This window comes from Gekko japonicus, unplaced genomic scaffold (genome assembly GCF_001447785.1).
Source record: "Gekko japonicus isolate JY-2015 unplaced genomic scaffold, Gekko_japonicus_V1.1 scaffold2040, whole genome shotgun sequence".
NCBI lineage: Eukaryota > Metazoa > Chordata > Lepidosauria > Squamata > Gekkonidae > Gekko > Gekko japonicus.
Window position 1 is genome coordinate 285065 of NW_015164252.1, and position 19595 is coordinate 304659.

At 47.0% G+C, this 19595-nt stretch overlaps 1 protein-coding gene across 1 annotated transcript in view; it reads right to left on the minus strand.

The window, feature by feature from the left end:
* The window catches only part of LOC107108252 (anthrax toxin receptor 2-like), a gene marked incomplete at its 5' end in the record, with an annotated part of 90343 nt that extends 79263 nt beyond the window's left edge, over window positions 1-11080 (minus strand). Inside the window, 3 exons of the mRNA XM_015408663.1 lie at window positions 1395-1562; window positions 7076-7174; window positions 11039-11080. Coding sequence (XP_015264149.1) covers window positions 1395-1562; window positions 7076-7174; window positions 11039-11080 — 309 coding nt within the window. The remainder of the gene's footprint in view (window positions 1-1394; window positions 1563-7075; window positions 7175-11038) is intronic.
* Window positions 11081-19595: the final 8515 nt, after the last annotated feature.

Sequence of the window (19595 nt, forward strand, 5' to 3'; positions counted from 1 at the left end):
AGGAAATCAGCATCTCGCATCTTTTACAATCTCGTCTAGTAAAGCCATTCTACCCCTCCTTTGTTTAAAGGGATTTTTGACTAGTCGAAACAGATGATGAGTAAATTCCCCAAGGTTGGAGGGAATCACCTTTTAACAGTTTTCCAGTGCAGCTCTAAGCAAGTCTACTCAGAATCCTACTCAATGAGGCTTAGTCGAGGGAAAGCAATTTTAGAGGAGAAGAGATTGGATTTATACCCTGCCCTTCACTACCCGTAAGGAGTCTCAGAGCAGCTTACAATCTCCTTCCCCTTCCCCTCCCCACTACAGACACTCTGTGAGGTAGGTGGGGCTGAGAGAGCCCTTCTGAGGACTGCTCTTGAGAGAACAGCTCTGAGAGAACTTGCGACTGACCCAAAGGTCACACCAGCCACTGCATGTGGAGGATATGGGGAATCAAACCTGGTTCTCCCAGATCAGAGCCCAAGGTCCTAATCACGACACCAAACTGGCTCTCGATAGGATTGCATTCAATAGGATTTTAGGACTGCACTCTTGGTGATTTAAAGTTGTTGTGCCTTCCACTATTAAGAAAATACCGCCTGCTTATTATTCGTCTGCCCCTCCATTTAGCAAGTCTCACCACTCACATGCATCAAGAAATTGATGCTGCTGAGCCTAGGAGCGACCCTGGGCCACCACAGCTGGACAGTGCAGTTGGCAACACTCCACTGTTTTAACAGGTAGGCTTTCAACAATCCAACAGGCAAATCTGCAATATTATTAATCCAACAGATAAGTCTACAACGGACAACGAAGACTCCGGGTTTCAGAACTTTGTTTCAAATTGTCTTCTTCAGTAGAGGCTGATTAAGGAACTCTTTAAGGACTCATCAACTGTTTCCAAGGTAAACATCAGCAAAACAGCTTTCCAGTTTGTAATGAAAAAATATTAATAGGGCAGCCCGTCAATATTCATAGGGGGAAATCTGCAAAGTCTTATGTTGCTCGTATGCTGAAGGCCACCCCATGGATTTCATAGCGGAGTGGGACTAGAACCCAGACGTCCCAGTTCGTAGTCCAGTTCTCTAGCCGCTACACCACCCTAGTTGTCATCGCCGACACCTTCTCCTGGCAACCTTAAGCCAGCACAGGCAAAGTCTTATGTTGCTCGTATGCTGAAGGCCACCCCATGGATTTCATAGCAGAGTGGGACTAGAACCCAGACGTCCCAGGTCGTAGTCCAGTTCTCTAGCCACTACACCACACTAGCTGTCATCGCCAACACCTTCTCCTGGCAACCTTAAGCCAGCACAGATACAAACCTGGGTCCTCCAGACCGCCCAACCATTCTACAGATAACGTCCATTTGTTTTAAAGCACGGCGTTATATGGCATGAAGACTTAAAGAGTACCTTAATTGGTGTGTACCACTTGGTCTGAGGAAGCTGTGAGGTAGGTTTAGGTCTTGGTGGTCTAGGTTGGTATGGCTCATCTGTTTCTTCAGGGAGGGTTACCACAGCATTTTTGGCTTTCTCTAGCCGGGCACCTTCTTCGGTTGATCCTTTATCACCCCAGCGAACCTAAGCAAACCAAGACACGTTACCAGGCGCTTGGACGTGAAGTGCAAAATCCAACTGATTTGCTAGGACACTGTGCTGCTGCCAGCCTTGAGTGTGATCTTCTGCTAAATGAAAAAAAACCCTAACCTCTTAAGCAAACCGGTGGGACTTGGCCCTGGTGCAAGTAGCCATCTCCAACATAAAAGGCATGCACCAGAAGTTCCCTCGTGTCAACGGAAAACATAATCACAAGTGGAATAGGTCCACAGGATCCAAACCACTGTCTTCAGGTTCCTCCAGTCATAGCCCACTCCATGTTAATGTTTTTCTCCTTTAAACAAAATACTAAAGAGCAAGAGTCCAGTAGCACCTTAAAGACTGTCATCATTTGTGGCAGGATAGGAGCTTTCGTGAGTTGCTGCTCCCTTCTTCAGAATGAGAAGTGAGCAGCGACTCACGAAAGCTCTTAACCTGCCACAGATTAATCTATCCACAAAATACTTTGGGGGAAGCTGTGTGATTGGAAACTGGAAGCCAGCAGACCCATAAGCTGGAGATTCTTCTCTTTCTAGCTACTGCCTGCAGGAACATGAACAGAAGACGTGATACAACGCTGCCACATACGGAGTCTACTAAGGCCCCGTTCACACGCCGAATTTGCCGCGGGAGAGCCACGAATGCTGGGCGGATGTTCAGGGCGCGATCACACCGCAACGTCTGGCAAGTGTAGCGGACCCGTGGCCAACCCCTGGCATGCCGCCGAAGCTGCATGGTTAAAAAGTATCTCAACAAATGTACTAGCAAATAGTTTGCCACAGGCTGCCGACGGAATCGTTCCGTGTGATTGCGCCGGCATGCGGCTTTCCCCCGGCTGTCCTTGATGCGAACGTGCTGACGGACAAAACCATGGTGTGCCGCCGTCACGTCTGATTGCGTTCTGGCGGGTCTAATTGCGCCAGCGCAAAGAGCCATGCCTCCCCCCCGCGTTATCTGGCCCATGTGATCAGGGCCTAAGTTCAGCATTGCTTACTCTGACTGGCAGCACTCCAGGGTCTCAGCTCTTTCACACCGTCTCCTACCTGACCCTTTTTTTAACTAGGGAGGGGCTGTGGTAGAGCATCTGCTTGGTACACAAGTCTCAGGTTCAACCCCCGGCATCTCCAGTTAAAAGGACCATGCAGTAGGTGATGTGAAAGACCTCTGCCTGGGACCCTGGAGAGCCATTGCCAGTTTGAGTAGAAAATGCTGACTTTGATGGACCAAGAGTGTGACTTAGTATAAGGTGGCTTCATGTGTGACAGTATAAGGTGGCCAGAGACTGAACCCAGGACCTTCTGTGCACCAGCTGATGTACACAGGCCGCGAGCACACGGGAAGGAAAATGCGCGGGGGGGGAGCGTGGCTGTTTGCCCCGGGGCAAAATAACGCGCTGTTGCGCCGGCTGACGGACAAAACCACGGTGTGCCGCCGTCGCGTCTGACTGCGTTCTGGCGGGTCTAATTGTGCCAGCGCAACATCTGATCAGGGCCTAAGTTCAGCATTGCTTACTCTGACTGGCAGCACTCCAGGGTCTCAGCTCTTTCACACCGTCTCCTACCGGATCCTTTTTTAACTAGGGAGGGGCTGTGGTAGAGCATCTGCTTGGTACACAAGTCTCAGGTTCAACCCCCGGCATCTCCAGTTAAAAGGACCAGGCAGTCGGTGATGTGAAAGACCTCTGCCTGGGACCCTAGAGAGCCACTGCCAGTTTGAGTAGAAAATGCTGACTTTGATGGGCCAAGAGTGTGACTTAGTATAAGGTGGCTTCATGTGTGACAGTATAAGGTGGCCAGAGACTGAACCCAGGACCTTCTGTGCACCAGCTGATGTTCACAGGATACCAATGAGGCAAAGGTCCTAAAGAGTTGGTGGACATGAAAACCCTACTTCATTCCCTGCATGGGCTAGATACAAGCATGGTGGAAAACAAGGCATTCGGAACATTGTTTCAGCAATGGCCTGAGCTCTAACAAGGGCTTAAGGAGTCCTACAGAGAAGTGGGTGTCTCAAGCCCTGCCTCCCTGGAAAAGAGTACTCCGTCTTAAAGAGGCCGTGCCCTGTTGAGGAGGTGGGTGCTCCAGTGGGGCTAGAATACATTCTACTGTCTGCAGCAGAGTGGCAGAAAATCCTCTGGTGCAGTTTCTGGGGCTGAAGCTAAGGAAGGGAGCAGAGCTATCTCCTCTGGTGAAAGAGATATTCCTGCCTCTTTGGCATCTTCCTGACTTTCCAGTGTGGGGTTATAAATATCTCCTAGGGATAGGTTCCTGGATTCTTTCATTGCAAAGAGCCAAATTCCTTCTCCATAGCAGTAACTGAAGGAGACTTCTAAACCAGAATAACGACCCCCAATAAGAATTAGGAATGCAGTCCTAAACAAAGTTACACCCTTGTAAGCCCGCTAACTTCAGTGGATTTATAAAGGTGTAAATCTGTTTAGGATTGCTCTGTCCTACATTCAATAAGGATTTGTAGTGTGGTTTTGTAGCATGTGCTAAGATTTGTTTAGTTCTGGCATTAAAACTGAAGAGACTGTTCTAATGCATTTAACGGTGACCTACAGGTTGTCAAGGTTGAAGAGGAGATCAAAACTGAGTACACAGTCCCAAATATGACCTGCAAATGTTAGAAACGGAGAAATCAATCACATCTATGCAGATTATCGAAGGACACTTGGGAACAGATCATAGGAAGACTATTTTTGCATTATTTTTATCTCTGGACACCTTTAAGATTCCTTGTTTCCAGGTTTTTGTGAGTTGCAGACGTTTGTAAAAATAATATAGAAGATCTTATCTTTGAATAATGATACTGCTATGTACTTAAGATGCATCTTTTAAGAGATGTACAAATTCTAAATGTATAAATTTTAAATATAAGAAATGGGCTTCAGATAATCAGGTCAGTGAGCAAACTAAAGGCTGACACATGATCTGTGTATCATTTCTCACTGCCTGTACTACCTACTACAGACGTGGAACTGAGACAAATGGATGAACACCTCCCTCTTCCCCCCCCCCAGGTTCTCGTTCCATTTTATATTCACAACAACCCTGAAAGGTAGTTAGACCAAAAAAGAATGACTGGGCCCTGGGTCATCCAGCAAACTTCACGGCTGAAGGGGAATTTCAAACTGGGTCTCCGCTATTCTAAGCTGCCTTTCTTATCACTGCGATACACTGGCATTAATTCACCTTAAGGCCATCCAGTGAGTTCATGAGATGTGAACCACAGACGTCCAGTCTCTTTTGAACACTCGCTAGCTGCACCAGAAGCAAAACATCCCATATAATGTCACCCTTGTAAGATTCCTTGGCTGCCCCACAATTGAAATACTCATGGTTTGCTATCACATTTTCCAAAGGAATTTTTTTTTAAAAAATCAAGATTGCCTTGAAAGGCCTCGCTCGCTCTCGGCTCTCTCCTTTTTTCCACTGGTTTGCTGGAACAAGTTACTCTGCCTTTTTTCAAAGCCACTGAAGTTCCGAGGAGCTGGAAGTAATGAAATCAGTTCCTTCTGAATCGGTCTAGAAGTGTGCTAAAGCTAAAAGGAGACATTCTAGAGGGACTGACATCATGGGGGGAGCGAGTCAATCGGTTACAATGAGCATCTAGCAAACTCTGTTAATAAAAGCCAATTTCAGCTTCAAGAATCCAAGCTGGCGCGGAAACATGAGTGTGACCTTACAAACCTCTGAAGCCAAAAGATGGGTCCTTGGACCCAAAAGAAGACCACCTCTGCTAAATCAGGCCAAGTGTGTCCGAATGGGGCCCTAGGGGTGGGGCTCCTCCATCTGCTGTGCATGCAGAGTGCCCCACGTTCAAGCTCTGAGTAAAAGGGTCCAGTAGTAGGTGATATGAAAGACCTCACTACCTGAGATCCTGGAGAGATGCTGCCAGTATGAGTAGAAAATAGAAGAAGAAGAAGAAGAAGAGATTGGATTTATAACCCGCCCTTCACTCAGAGTCTCAGAGCGGCTTACAAACTCCTTTCCCTTCCCCTCCCCACAACAGACACCCTGTGAGGTCGGTGGGGCTGAGAGATCTCGTTCAAAGACTGCCCTTTCAAGGACAGCTCACCCAAGGTCATCCAGCAGCTGCAAGCGGAGGAGTGGGGAATCAAACCCGGTTCTCCCAGATTAGAGTCCGCACACTTAACCACTACACCAAACTGACTTTGAGGGACAGTCTGATTCAGTATAAGGCAGATCCAGGTAGTCAGCTGTGTTGGTCTGAAGCAGTAGAACAAATTTGGAGTCCGGTGGCACCTTTGAGACCAACAAAGGTTTATTCAAGGTATGAGGTTTCGTGTGCATGCACACTTTTTCAAATACAGTGGAATGGGAGGTAAGTTTCGAACTTGTAAAACGGGCTGAACAGCGAATTAACATGTAACATGATGAAGATGCTTTAAGAGACGCGAAAAGAGAATTTATTTATTTATTATATTTATACCCCGCCCATCCTGCAAGCAGGCTCAGGGCGGCTAAGAAAGCGGTACAATGTACCTAATAGGCACACCCATAAAAGTCTTAAAACTATATAAAACCACATAAAACATACTCCTTCAAGACATAAATTAACAATTAACAGTAAAGTGCATACAGTACTGAAGATTAGATGGCGTGCTTCCAGATCTCAATCCACATTATTCGTCCAATCATCATCCCTCGTGCCGAAGGGCCTAGCGATATATCTGAGCCAGACCTAGGATCCAAGCATTCACTAGGATCATTGATGGTAACAGTAGTGGCGGCTCCTATTGAAAGGCCTGGCGAAAGAGCTCCGTCTTACAGGCCCTGCGGAACTGTAGAAGGTCCCGCAGGGCCCTGATCTCCTCCGGGAGCTCGTTCCACCAGTAAGGAGCCGCCACAGAAAAGGCTCTGGTCCTGGTACTGGTGAGCCTTGCATCCTTGGGGCCCGGAATAGTCAATCGATGTTGGGCCCCAGACTGTAGTGCTCTCTGGGGTATATATGGGGAAAGGTGGTCCCTCAGGTAGGTCATTAAATAACAAGCTAAGAATTAAATAATAAGCTAAGGTTATACGCTGAAAAGCAATGAATATGTCAAAATAAGTCTCAGACATATTTATTGTTTTACAGCGGTTGACCTTATAACCTTAGCTTGTTATTTAATTTTGTTTTCGCATATCTTAAAGTATCTTCATCATGTTACATGTTAATTTGCTGTTCAGCCCATCTATAAGTTTGAACAATACCCCCCATTCCACTGCATTTGAAAAAGTGTGCATGCACACGAAACCTCATACCTTGAATAAACTTCTGTATAAGGCAGCTCACGTGTTCACCTGGGCACATTGTGGATGTTACCTTGAGTCCCTTGGAAGAAAGGTGGGAAATGAATGAAACCATTTGTGTGTATGGTGGCTGTACCACTACAGCTGTTGGCATTGCTCATTCTAAGCACAGAGCTGAGTCATTGGTCTCTCACGGTGCTGTATCGCACACCGTTACACCTATCCCTCCGTAGTACCAACCTCCATTCTTTTAATCCCACCAACTCCTCGTCCGCCGTAATAAGAAGCATCCACTGTTGGCCATTTTTTTGCAGGCAAGGGATCCTCTTCTTCTTCTTCCTGGGGTGTGTGAAAAATCAATACATTAGAAGACTGTAGAGGAAACATGGGACAGCGACAGAGGAGGTGCTGTTCCATGTGCACAATATGTGCACAACCCACATATTAGTGTTCAATAGCAGCAACCTACAGCGATTCTTATTCCAGAAGAGTGAAACAGGGAAACTGGCAAAGGAAAGGGGCGGGATTAAAATCACTTCCAGTAAATATGCACAAAAACTATGAGAAATGAAAAACTGCATTCTTATGCATCGCTGAACAAGAGCTCTCTGCCACCACCAAAAGAATTGCTGGTCCGCTGACAGACAATACACTGGTTAATCTCTACACCATACGGTTTTACGACGGTTCAACTACCACGGCTTCTCCCAAACAATCTGGCACTGCTTTTCTGGTAGATTTGTTTTGGTAAAGGTGCAGAGAATTCTCTGCCAGAGATTTAAAAAAACCTAGAGACAGATTTGCAGTTCCCACGATTCCTTGGAGAGAGGGAATGAACATTCCCTGCCTACTATTAATTAAATTTTAGTGACGAAATGCCCGATGACACCATATTCATTTTGCCTTACGACATCTTAAAATATTCTAGCCATGTGCATGATTAACCCGGGTCCTTCTTGAGACTTGAAAATAAGCATTTGGATAAACGGGACCCTGAAGGGGAAAATATATACATAGCTGTGCAAGATATTTGATATGACCAGAAGATGCTTCCTTGGTTCGAGTTCTGCTTTTTGGAAAAGGAGCAAATAAGATATTCTCTGAATTAGAAAGTAATCCCCCCCTCCACCTTCCTTATGGCACTTCCAACGACCAGAACACATAAACCTAGCATCCTGGTGATGTGCGAGGAAAATCAATTTGCAGCGGGATGCATTTTGAAGTGCCTATTACAATCCAATTCCCATTTCAGCAACATAGCCACTTTACCTGCGCACTTCTGGAGAACCAATCTGTCTAACAGAGTATGCTGTGTATACAGGGACGCTGTGCTATACACCCAGCTATCAATTTTGGCTTTATTCATTGCTGCAGGGTTGAATATTCAGACTGGGGTGTGTGTGTGTTAAACTAATTATTCACGGAGATGCCATTGCCATCGGTACAGCCACAATCACATTGCAAAGAAGAGACTTCTGCAAGTGAGTTAAGTATTTGGTTATACAGAGTACACTGTACTGTGCCTGATGAAGAGTTCTGTTTAGAAGAAGAAGAAGAGATTGGGTTTATACCCTGCCCTTCAGTCGGAGTCTCAGAGTGTCTTACAATCTCCTTCCCCTCCCCCTCCCCACAATAGACACCCTGTGATGTAGGTAGGTCTGGCAGAGCGCTGAGAGAACTGCTCTTGAGAGAACAGCTCTGAGAGAACTTGTGACTGACCCAAGGTCACCCAGCTGGCTGCGTGTGGAGGAGTGGGGAATGAGACCCGCTTCTCCCAGATTAGAGTCCGCACTCTTGACCACTACACCAAACTAGGTCTCAAACGCAAAAGCTTCATTCAGTTGGACACAGTAAAAGAAGTCTGCCCCAGGACTGGAACCAAATACTACAGTGTTCTTCCCTCCCCAAAATAGGTAGGATCCTTTGCCTTGTGTGTCCTGACATTATCAGGTTCTGCACACTCCTAGCCAATGCTCCCTCTAAGCTGTGGAGTCTTGTGAGCAAAAATTCTACTTTGTGAGTTACTGGCATTAAAGTTGTGAGCGAGCAATCTGGCTCCTGCATAAATCAGTTTGCTCTGGAGCCGTCCTTCCTGAGCTAAGGCAAAAATGTGTGAGCCGGAGGCTAAAAAACTGTGAGCTAGCTCACACTTAGAGGGAACACTGCTCCTAGCCCCATCCTGCGTGACTGACGGCTACTGGAGAAGGCAGGGACAGGCACAATACGGACGACGTCACCAAAATCAAGATCCATTTTTTCCATTTGTTTATGTCTTTGATTCTTTTGCACTGACATGGCAGCAGCAGGAGAAGTGAGGGAGACCTGGTGGGCAGCAAGCTAGCAGTAACTGGGGGACACTTGGGCTAAAGTTGTTCCCTTCTTGCTCCAGGTATTTAAAGCCTGGAAGGAGCCGCAGACATGAGCTCCTGGGCATGAGACACGGGGCTCTTCACCCCTGGCTGTCTGCCCAGGACTCACAGCCTAGGGCCGGTGTTCGGCAGTCTCATCCATCAGGATCACTCCAGGATGTGTGCATTTGTTTTATGGCATTTGTTGGAACTGACTGATCGGCTGCATTTGATATTTTCCCTGTGAGCCACTGTGGATCCCAGTGGGGAGAAAAGTGGTTCACGAATGGCAGAACTGGCATTTGTTTAAATATATCCTTAACTCACTCTCTCTCTCTAATCTGGGAGAACCAGGTTTGATTCCCCAATCCTCCACTTGCACCTGGCTGGATGACCTTGGGCAAGCCACAGTTCTGATAAGAGCTGTCCTTGAAAAAGAGCAGTTTCTGTCAGAGCTCTCTCAGCCCCACCCACCTCACAGGGTGTCTGTTGTGGGGAGGGGAAGGGAAAGGAGTTTGTAAGCCGCTCTGAGACTCCCTTGGGTAGTAAAGGGCGGGGTATAAATCCAATCTCTTCTTCTTCTTCTTTTACCTCACAGGGTGTCTGTTGTGGGGAGGGGAAGGGAAAGGAGTTTGTAAGCTGCTCTGAGACACCTTTGGGTAGTGAAGGGCGGGGTAAAAATCCAATCTCTTCTTCTTCTTCTTCCTCTGTCTCTGTCTCTCTCTCTCTCTGGAGAGCCAGTTTGGTGTAGTGGTTAAGAGTTCAGGCTCTAATATGGGTGAAGCGGGTTTGATTCCCCACTCCAACACATGCAGCTGCTGGTGTGACCTTGGGTCAGTTACAAGTTCTTTCAGAGCTGTCCTCTCAAGAGCTCTCTCAGCCCCACCTCCCTCACAGGCTGTTTGTTGTGGGATGGGGAAAGGAAAGGAGATTGTAAGCTGCTCCGAGACTCCTTCGAGTAGTGAAGGGCAAGGTATAAATGCAATCTCTTCTTCTTCATCATCTCTTTTCTATATGGGTGTCTGTGTCGTGTGTCTGTAACTCTCATAAGATATGGGTGTTTATCAGGTATGGATGTTTATAATATGTTTACATGTTCATGATATTTAAATCAATAATTTTGTATTTTTCCAAAAATCCCCTAAAGGGTTTTTTTTAAGTGGCACAAATAAATAAGCATTCCTGGCCCCGGTCACACGGGAGGTTTTGCCTCGCAAGAGGGACGGATCGGGGGCGCAGCAAACAGGCGCAATCACACCGCAACATCTGGGAAGTGGCATGCACCTGTCCCCGATCCATCCCTTCAGGCCGGAAACGCGTAGCGAAATAGAACCTGCAAAAGAGCAGGACTTATCTGAAACGCCGCAGCAAGCGCAGCCGTGGGATCGCCGGTGCGCCCGTCTTCAGGAGCATTTGAGGCTCCTGGCCGAACTGCGCATGCGCACACATGCGCAGCTGGCTCTCTCATTCTCCCTTCAGTGGCTCCCCCCCCCCCGCCCTCTGCGCCTTCCCGGCTGCGCGGCGGCTCAGGGGATCTGTCGGACCCTGACGCCGCGTGTCTCTTTTGGTGTGGCTCTAAGAAGCCGCACTTTGGCCGTGCTTTTCCCGCTCGTGTGGCAGGGGCCCCTGTTGAGTAACTACTTTCCTGGTTTCAGAGGGTAGCCACGTTGGTTTGTGGTAGAACAGCTTGAGTCCAGTAGCACCTTAGAGAACGACAAGCTTTTCTGGGTGCAAGCTTTCGAGAATCAGAGCTTCCTTCATAAGACATGAGCAGGAACCGAGATCTGTGTCTTTTCATCTCAGTCTGAGGAGGGGAAGGGTGTCAACAGTTGCCTGGTGTAATTGCACAACCTACCTCTTTTGGAGCAGGTGGAGGTGGGGGAGGATCCTTAATGACCTGTTTAAAGAAAAAAGAGAGGATAAGGGACAGCCATGGCAAGCGACAAAGCTCGTTTAAAGTCACACAGTTTCCGTCACGATGGAGCAACATTTCAGCCCAGTAGCACCTTAAAGACCAACAACATTTGGCAGGGTCTAAACTGGCATTGTCAGGCATCTGACAAAGTGTGCTTTGACTCACAAGAAAGCTCATACCCCCTGGAAAAGAGTGTCTGTCTTTAAGATACTAGGTAAAGGTAAAGGTTCCCTTGCTCGAAAGCCAGTCGAATCCGACTCTAGGGTTGCGGTGCTCATCTCCGTTACAAAGCCGAAGAGCCAGCACTGTCCGAAGACCTTTCCGTGGTCATGTGGCCGGCATGACTAAACACCAAGGCGCAGGGAATGCTGTTACCTTCCCACCGAAGTGGTCCCTATTTATCTACTGGCAATTTCTTGCTTTCGAACTGCTAGGTTGGCAGGAGCTGGAACTAGAGACGGGAGCTCACTCCGTCATGCGGCACCCGGGTCTCGAACTGCTGAACTACTGACCTTCCACAGCCTGCAGTTCAGCGTCTTAACCACTTGAGCCACCGCAGCCCCCTTTAAGATACTACTTTAAGCCCCTTTTAAGATACTACTGGTCTTGAATTAAGGCCCCATAGGAATAGGCCGTCCTAGCTGCTAGCTGTGCTAATCCAATTCCACATGCTCATAGTAGGACCTCTGCCCAAGCCCCCATGGACAAGAAGTGACCATATTTAACACAGATTCCTAATTTTAAAAACTAGCTATATGAAACAGTAGTGAAGAAAAAGGTGACTTTGAGCACATAAAGAATATATTTTCTTCCTCATAGAGTAACCCTAACTATCCCAGCCTCTCAAATCTCTTCAAATCGGAGGAAAGGGCTTCCAGATCAGAGGGCATGGCTTCTAGAGAGACCTGAGTCCTAGTTGCTGTTTTTGCACAAGTCAAGCTCTGCCAGCACCCATTCAAACCAAATTCCATGTTTTGCCTGGAGAATTTCAACGAGTCTCCTCCTGACAGTGCCAGTCTCATTGTTGGTCACTGGTCCTTTCCACGTTTGCTTGCTACTCTGGATTTTCTCCGTGTTCGAGTTGAGGCCATTTCAGTCCGTGGCAAAACAGCATCCAAATAACCCAGGGCAACAGCAGGCTGAAACCGGGCTGACCACTGAACGGAGGGAATGTAATGCAGAATGGGGGGAGGGGGGAGGGTTGCCAAGTCTGATTGACTTACCGGTGAGGGAGCGTCGTATGAGTCCGGGAGCTCTCCTCTGACGTGCGCGCGCCGCCAGCACGTCCCAGAAGTGACATGCTACGTCGATCATGTTGGGGGCGTGGCCCCAATCGTCGGAGGGAAAACCATAGAGTTTTAGAGTTTTCCCTCCGACAATTGGGGCCACGCCCCCAACGTGATCGACGTGGTTGTGTCACCTCTGGTGACGCAGCCACACTGCGCTTCAGGGGGCGGAGTTCCCCCCGGGGCCCGATTCTGCGGCGGCTTACCCGCCCCCTGCCCCCACTTGGCAGCCCTAGGAGGGGGACTGGAATAAAAAGAAGGTTGAACTCGATTTCAGTGCAGAATTGTTTAGAGGACATTGTGGTGAACGTGGATTAAAAGGAGAGTGCAGAAAGGGCCATTGTTACCACTGTTAGTATTTTATAATAGCAAGTCCAATAAAGCCCTGACCTTGGTAGCCCAGGCTAGCCTGATCTCATCAGATCCTGGAAGCTAAGCAGGATTCGCCCAGGTTAGCATTTTGATGGGAGACCACAAAGCAACTCTAGGGTCACTACGCAGAAGCAGGCAATGGCAAACCAACCCTGAATGTCTCTTGCCTCCAAAACCCCACAGGGTCGCGTACGTCGGCTGCAACTTCATGGCGAAAAAAACAAACCCAAACCTTCACCTTTCCACAATGGACCCAAGATAAGAGTGATGCAGTTCTTGGAAACCAGCAAGCTCCTAAACCTGGAAGCAGATGTCATTTTGGGGGGGATCGCGGGGAATCGCAGTTCCCCCGGGTGAGGTACGGGGGGTGGGGCACATGACGAAGCCCCGCCCCCCACTTCCGGCCGCCCCGCTTCTGGCATATGCTAATGAGTTATGCTAATGAGTTCCCCTAGCTCTTTTTCTACGAAACGACCCCTGCCTGGAAGAAATCCCTTGCTAGACTTAAAATGGGCAGTAGCAGCTGGGACCGATTGTAGCAAATTGTGGGATTACAGGAAAGAGATGGAAAGCAGCCAAGACACGAGAAGTAAACTGGCATGCCAAGCAAAAGCAGGAGACCCAGTTGCCCTCTGTGGCCTCCCTTCATTTTCTGCTACATTGACCTCTCCATGTGGGTGGAGGAAGCTTTGCATTTGCTGCACATAACTGGAGAAGTGAAGGCCCAGAACTAAGATATATGTGCTAAGGCAGCATACAGTGTAGCATCTTGCAGACATCTCTCACTTGAGTACTATATATATTGGTAATTTTGCTTGCAGTAGCAGTTCGAAAGCAAGACATTGCAAGTAGATAAATAGGTACCACTTCGGTGGGAAGGTAAGAGTGTTCTGTGTGCTTTGGTGTTTAGTCATGCCGGCCACATGACCACGGAAACGTCTTCGGACAGCGCTGGCTCTTCGGCTTTGAAACGGAGATGAGCACCGCCCCCCAGAGTCGGACTCGACTGGCTTTCGAGCAAGGGAACCTTTACCTTTTTAAACAAAGGCATCTTTGTATTTCATACATTTACTAAAATAGTGCAATGGTATATGCTACAAATCCCCACAAACTGCAACTGCGCCAAGGAATCAACCAGCCCTTTTTCTGCATACGAAAGTAGGCACTCTCACACGGAGACCTTTTCTGCCTGCTCGATTTATTCCTTACTTTCTTGGGAATTGATCCACAAGCACTGGAATTTGGGCAGGGTTCTTCTGCACATGTGCCCTCCCTGTACATTTTTACAGCTGTGGAGTCAGTTTATTTTCCTCCACACATGGCTTAAATAATGAGGATTTTCAAGGGAGGGTGCTGTCATCATAGGAGTCATTATTGCTGGCGTCAGAGCACCCACCTTATTTTTAATGGCTCTAAAATATTGATACATTGCTGTAGTGTTGTAATGATAATTCAAGCAGGTTCTCTAAATTCCCAGCTTTCATTAAAAAAAAAAAGTAAGTCTCTGCCCTATTCCCTCACAGAGAAGCCTTTTCCCTTATATTTCTGTGAGGGAAAACACTAGAGACTTACTTTTTAAAAAATGGAACCTGGAAATTGAGTGAACTTGCTTAAACTAGCATTACAACACTACAGCAACATATCAATATTTTAGAGACTTTTAAAAATGGAAATCATTTTGCACGGATAAAAGACCACAAAGAGAAGAGATATTATACAAATTAATGAATGTAGCAGAAATTGATAAGCTGAATGTAATTTTATATGGGAAGGATGAAAAGGTTTTTGAGACTAGGTGGTCGAGACTATGAGTGGATAGAAAAAGAATGAAACAATAGACTCTAATGTATATTTACTTTTTGTATATGTTTATTTTCTTGTTAACTTAAAAAATTATAAATAAAACTGTTTTTAAAAAATGAAAATCACTGGGGGGGGGACACGGAGTGGTTTAACGATGACAACGGGCGAATCATTGAAAAGTAGGCTGGAGGTGGGTGGGACAAAGAAATCGGATAGAAACATTACACACTAGGAAAAAGCTGACTCAGGCTCGGCTTCCAGCAAAAGATTGGGGTAATATTCGTCTCAAAAGTGCTGGGAAAAACTCGGAAGAAAAACTAACCAAAAAAATGAAGTGAAAACAGAAATACACATGGAAATCAGGGGATAAACTGAAGCAATATTGGGCCAGAACTGACGGGAAAAAACCCATGCATTAAAGAGCTGAGCTGCATACCGATCTCCAGCAGATAGCCCTGGCATAAGGATGCAGGCACAGAGATCTCTATAAAGAAATGTTTTTTCTGGACTGATTTTTTTTTTGCTCTTTCAGAATATAATGATAAGCAGGAACCCACCCCTAGCTTGATTTAAAAAAATAAAATATATAAAAGAAGCATAGGCAACTTCTGCAGCCTGAAAACTTGCAGATGTTAAAAGACATAATATTGCAAAGCAGCCAGCATTTCTGTTTAATTCACATTTCTTAAATACTGTCCCAAGGTCCATTTTATTTACCATATGCAGAGTTTGAGCCTCCTCCAATTTCAGTAGGTTTGGTTTCATGATTATCCTTGTCAGTAAAGGGCTGCTTCACATTCACTTAGCCACACATACACAAAAAAATAAAAATTAAAGGCCGGATTTTTGGAGGACAGCCGATATCTCCCCTCTTTCTTTCTTTTTTATTTTTTGAACGAAATTAAATTTAAAAAACGAGTTGCTTCAGGCAACAGTTCTTTTGATCTGCTCATTAACACTTTTCAAATGTTTGAACGATGTGGGCATTAAAAAAAAAAGATGTCAGCACCAGAGACTGAAGCCCGCTTGATGCAGTCATATGTTCTAACGTTCATGGAAGAGCGAAAGAACTGTCAACAGAGGACTCCTTTTTTAAAAAAAATAAATAAATGGGGAGAGGGAATAAATATTTTAAAAGGAAAACTGAAAACCAACAACCTGGTGGTGTGCAAGGACGACAGATCAAACAAAAAACGTACCACCTGGCTCCTGCCAGCCATCAAAGTCCGTGTCCAACTCATTAGACACTCTCGAAGCCACCTGGCTGCTGCCAAAATGCAGTTGAATGGAGAAGGCTGTTGAGTGGCTTTCCCGCCCCCCTTCAATGTTACGTTTTTTGTTCAAACATTTATTTATTTTTGCAGTGCCTTAAACTAACCAGGAAGGGAAGGCACAGGGGTCATTTCCGGCAGGAGTGCACAGGAGCGGAGCTCCGGCAATAAAGAGCCCAGGGGGCAGGCACATGCAACAAGCCCCACCCCCTGCTCCCAGCAGTCCTCAGTCAGAGCAAGAAGCAACCAGGTAAGTTGCAGAGCCCACCTCCCCGTTCCAAAACAGTCCAGTGGCACCTTTAAGACCAAGTTTTATTCAGGTACAAGCTCTCCCTCCTCTGCCAGGACAGATCTGCACGTTCCCCCCACCCCCTGATAGCTAGCAATCCAAAACAGTCCAGTGGAGCCTGAGCAGTGGGTGTTGCCTTCTGACACACTTCCGGTGATGTCAGGGGGTGTGGCATATGCAAATGAGTTATACTAATGAGTTATGCTAATGAGCTCCTGCACCTCTTTTTCTACTAAATGTCCCATGGGAAGGCAGCATGGTATAGCCAAATCTCGGAAGCTAAGCAGGGTTGGTACTTGGGTGGGACACCACCAATGAAGACTGTGCAGATAAAGAAAATGGAAACCCACCTCTGCTTCTCACTTCCCTCGAAAGCCACTTGCTGGGGTTGCCATAAGTCAGCAGCAACTTGATGGCACTTACGTACACAAGCAAACCAATTTTGGTTGCTGGAACAGAACTGCAACTTCCCAAGTTCACGAGGTAATTTTTGAAGGGGCAGAAATAGTGAGGAGAGAAGATGAATTATAGGAATGAAAAGTGCTTAAAACTTGGACTGCAAGAAGATCAAATCAGTCAGTCCTAAAAGAAATCAACCCTGACTGTTCCCTGGAAGGCCAGATAATGAAGCTGAAGCTCAAATACTTTGGCCACCAAATGAGAAGGGAGCACTCACTGGAGAAGACCCTGATGCTGGGAAAGATTGAGGGTCAAAGAAGACGGGGACGGCAAAGGATGAGATGGTTAGACAGTTTCATAGATGCAACAAACATGAAGTTGAGCAAACTTCAGAGGACGGCGGAAGACAGGAAGGCCTCGCGTGATCTGGTCCATGGGGTCGCAAAGAGTCGGACTCGACTGTGCGACTGAACAAAAACTTAAAGTTTATAGAGCTCTTGGAGCTTTGAATGTAAATCCTATATATTGTCTCTGTCATCCTTATCACTTTTCGGCAAGGTAGAGTGATTATATCAAGGATCCCCCATCCGGCTGAGCCCGAGGGCACTTGGAAATTTTGAAACAGGGCAGTGGGTACCACCACAAAATGGTTGTCAAGGCAACATTTTTGTTTTTCCAGGGCTGGGGAAGGGAACTCTACTATTTTAATATGTTTGAGCTTACACTGGGGAGGAGAGGAAAGTTTTGGATTCCATCCTGCCGCCTTTCCACACATCTATTTTTTAAAAAACTAAGTTTCATTTAAATAACATGTTCAAGCTGGGAAACTGGAAATCTTCAGTTTTTTGCAGGGGGCCAAGCAGGGCTATTTTTGGGCAGGAACGCACAGGAACGGAGTTCTGGCTGGCTCCCAAGTTGGCCACGCCCAGCAGGGACTCATTAGCATAATAGGCCACACCCAACATCAGAAACTCATTAGGATTGGCTACATTAGGGGTGTGTGGCCTAACATGCAAAGGAGTTCCTGCTACCAAAAAAAGGCCCTGGGTTTTGACAACAAACAAGGTAAACAGAATAAGAAGCAAAAGGTGGGTGTGGCTGGATGAGCACATTTCTGGTAACATGGGGGTGTGGCCTAATATGCTAATGTGTTTCTGCTGTTGGGTGTGGCCTATTATGCTAACGAGTTCCTGCTGGGCTTTTTCTACAAAAAGAGCCCTGGGGCCAAGGAAACTTTCAGGTGCCTGGTGTAACTGTCCAAGCTTGCTGGTATTTATCTGGTTGAAAAAAACCCCGAGATGGGTGGACATCTCCAAATTTTTGTGGGAACTCTGACAGGGCAAGCCAGTTAGCCAATAATATCGAGTCCACATGCCTGAATACCACAGAGTTTATTTGGGATGCGTGTGCATGAAGGTTTCTAGCTGTGGCAGGTGCCAGGAAAGTAGGGCAGATGGACCTGGCTGAGACTGGGGAAGTCTAAATCCTCCTCCCTTCCTTCCTTCCTTCCTTCCTTCCTTCCTTCCTTCCTTCCTTCCTTCCTCCATCTTCCCATATTTACTTCCTTTTCTTGCAGTAAAGATCCCTCCCCACCAGCCAACCTACGAGCTCAGGTACCTGCTACCCTTGTAGCTGCGGGTCCTGGCCAGATTCCATGGGACGCGATTGGAGCTTGGCTCCCCACCCTCATCAGTCCATCACCCCCAACACAACTCTCAGTCTTCTCCTGGCCTTTAGCAGCACCACAAAGCTTGCTGGAGATGTGCCGTGGGGCGGGGTGAAGGCCAGAGAGGCTGAAGAGAGAAAGAAGGGAGAAGAAAGGGGAACAAGGAAACAGTGGAAAGGAAGACGTGTGAAGAGACCTGGAAAAAGGAGAGAAGCACAACAAAAGAAGGTCAGGCAGCAAGGCTGCAGGGAAGCTGAAGCAAACATGCTGACATATCTCTGGCGTTCCTGGACACCACGAGCTACTCAGTAGTTCCCAAACGTTTTAGGGCCACCGCCCCCTTGGTCCCATAAACTCGGACTCAGCGCATCTACCCTACTTTATAAAAAAATTCAGAATAGCAGTTTGCATAACCCACTGAGATAATAACAATAAAATCCCACAGAGTAACAGCAAAAAACTTGAAAAATGACAGAGACAAAAGCAGACGTGGCTACAACAACAGCTTCTCAAAATGCCGTCTACTGGTCTGCCTAAAGCCCTGGGGGCACATTTACTAAAAATTCTGATAGTCTCCATCAGGGCTTTTTTTGTAGAAAAAGCCCAGCAGGAACTCATTAGCATAATAGGCCACACCCAACAGCAGAAACTCATTCGCCTATTAGACCACACCAATGACAGCACAGCTCATTAGCATATTAGGCCACACCCCCATGTTACCGGAAGTGTGGTCATCCAGCCACACCCACCTTTTGTTTCTTATTCTGTTTACCTTGTTTGTTGTCAAAACCCAGGGCCTTTTTTTGTAGCAGGAACTCCTTTGCATGTTAGGCCACACACCCCTAATGTAGCCAATCCTAATGAGTTTCTGCTGTTGGGCGTGGCTTATTATGCTAATGAGTTCCTGCTGGGCGTGGCCAACTCAGGAGCCAGCCGGAACTCCGTTCCTGTGCGTTCCTGCCCAAAAATAGCACTGGTCTCCATCAGATTTCAGCACTATGCAGAAGCAGAAACTTGTAGTGCTCTTTGCCAACATGGTGCCACAGCCTGGGCAATTGTAAATGAGTGGACACCACAGTCGAAGGGGCCTACATTCAGTGCCCCCCGCTGCCTTTGTGCCTCTTAGCACCCCCTAGGTAATCCCACCCCACTGGGGATGATACGGCCCACTTTGAGAACCACTGAGTTACATGATCTCCTTGTTGCATTCAGAGAGGGTCAGCACCCTAGGTTGAGGGGTGGTAGTTTGCCAAACAATTAATGCACAGCTGGGGTGAACAAGAGAAGCTCATGTCTCAGTCTCATTCAGCTCAACACTCTATGTTCAGATGAAAGTGTGTTCCCTTAAATGCAATTCCAAAACGAATGAGTACAGGATTGTACACTCTTAACCACTGGGCTTCACCAAAGC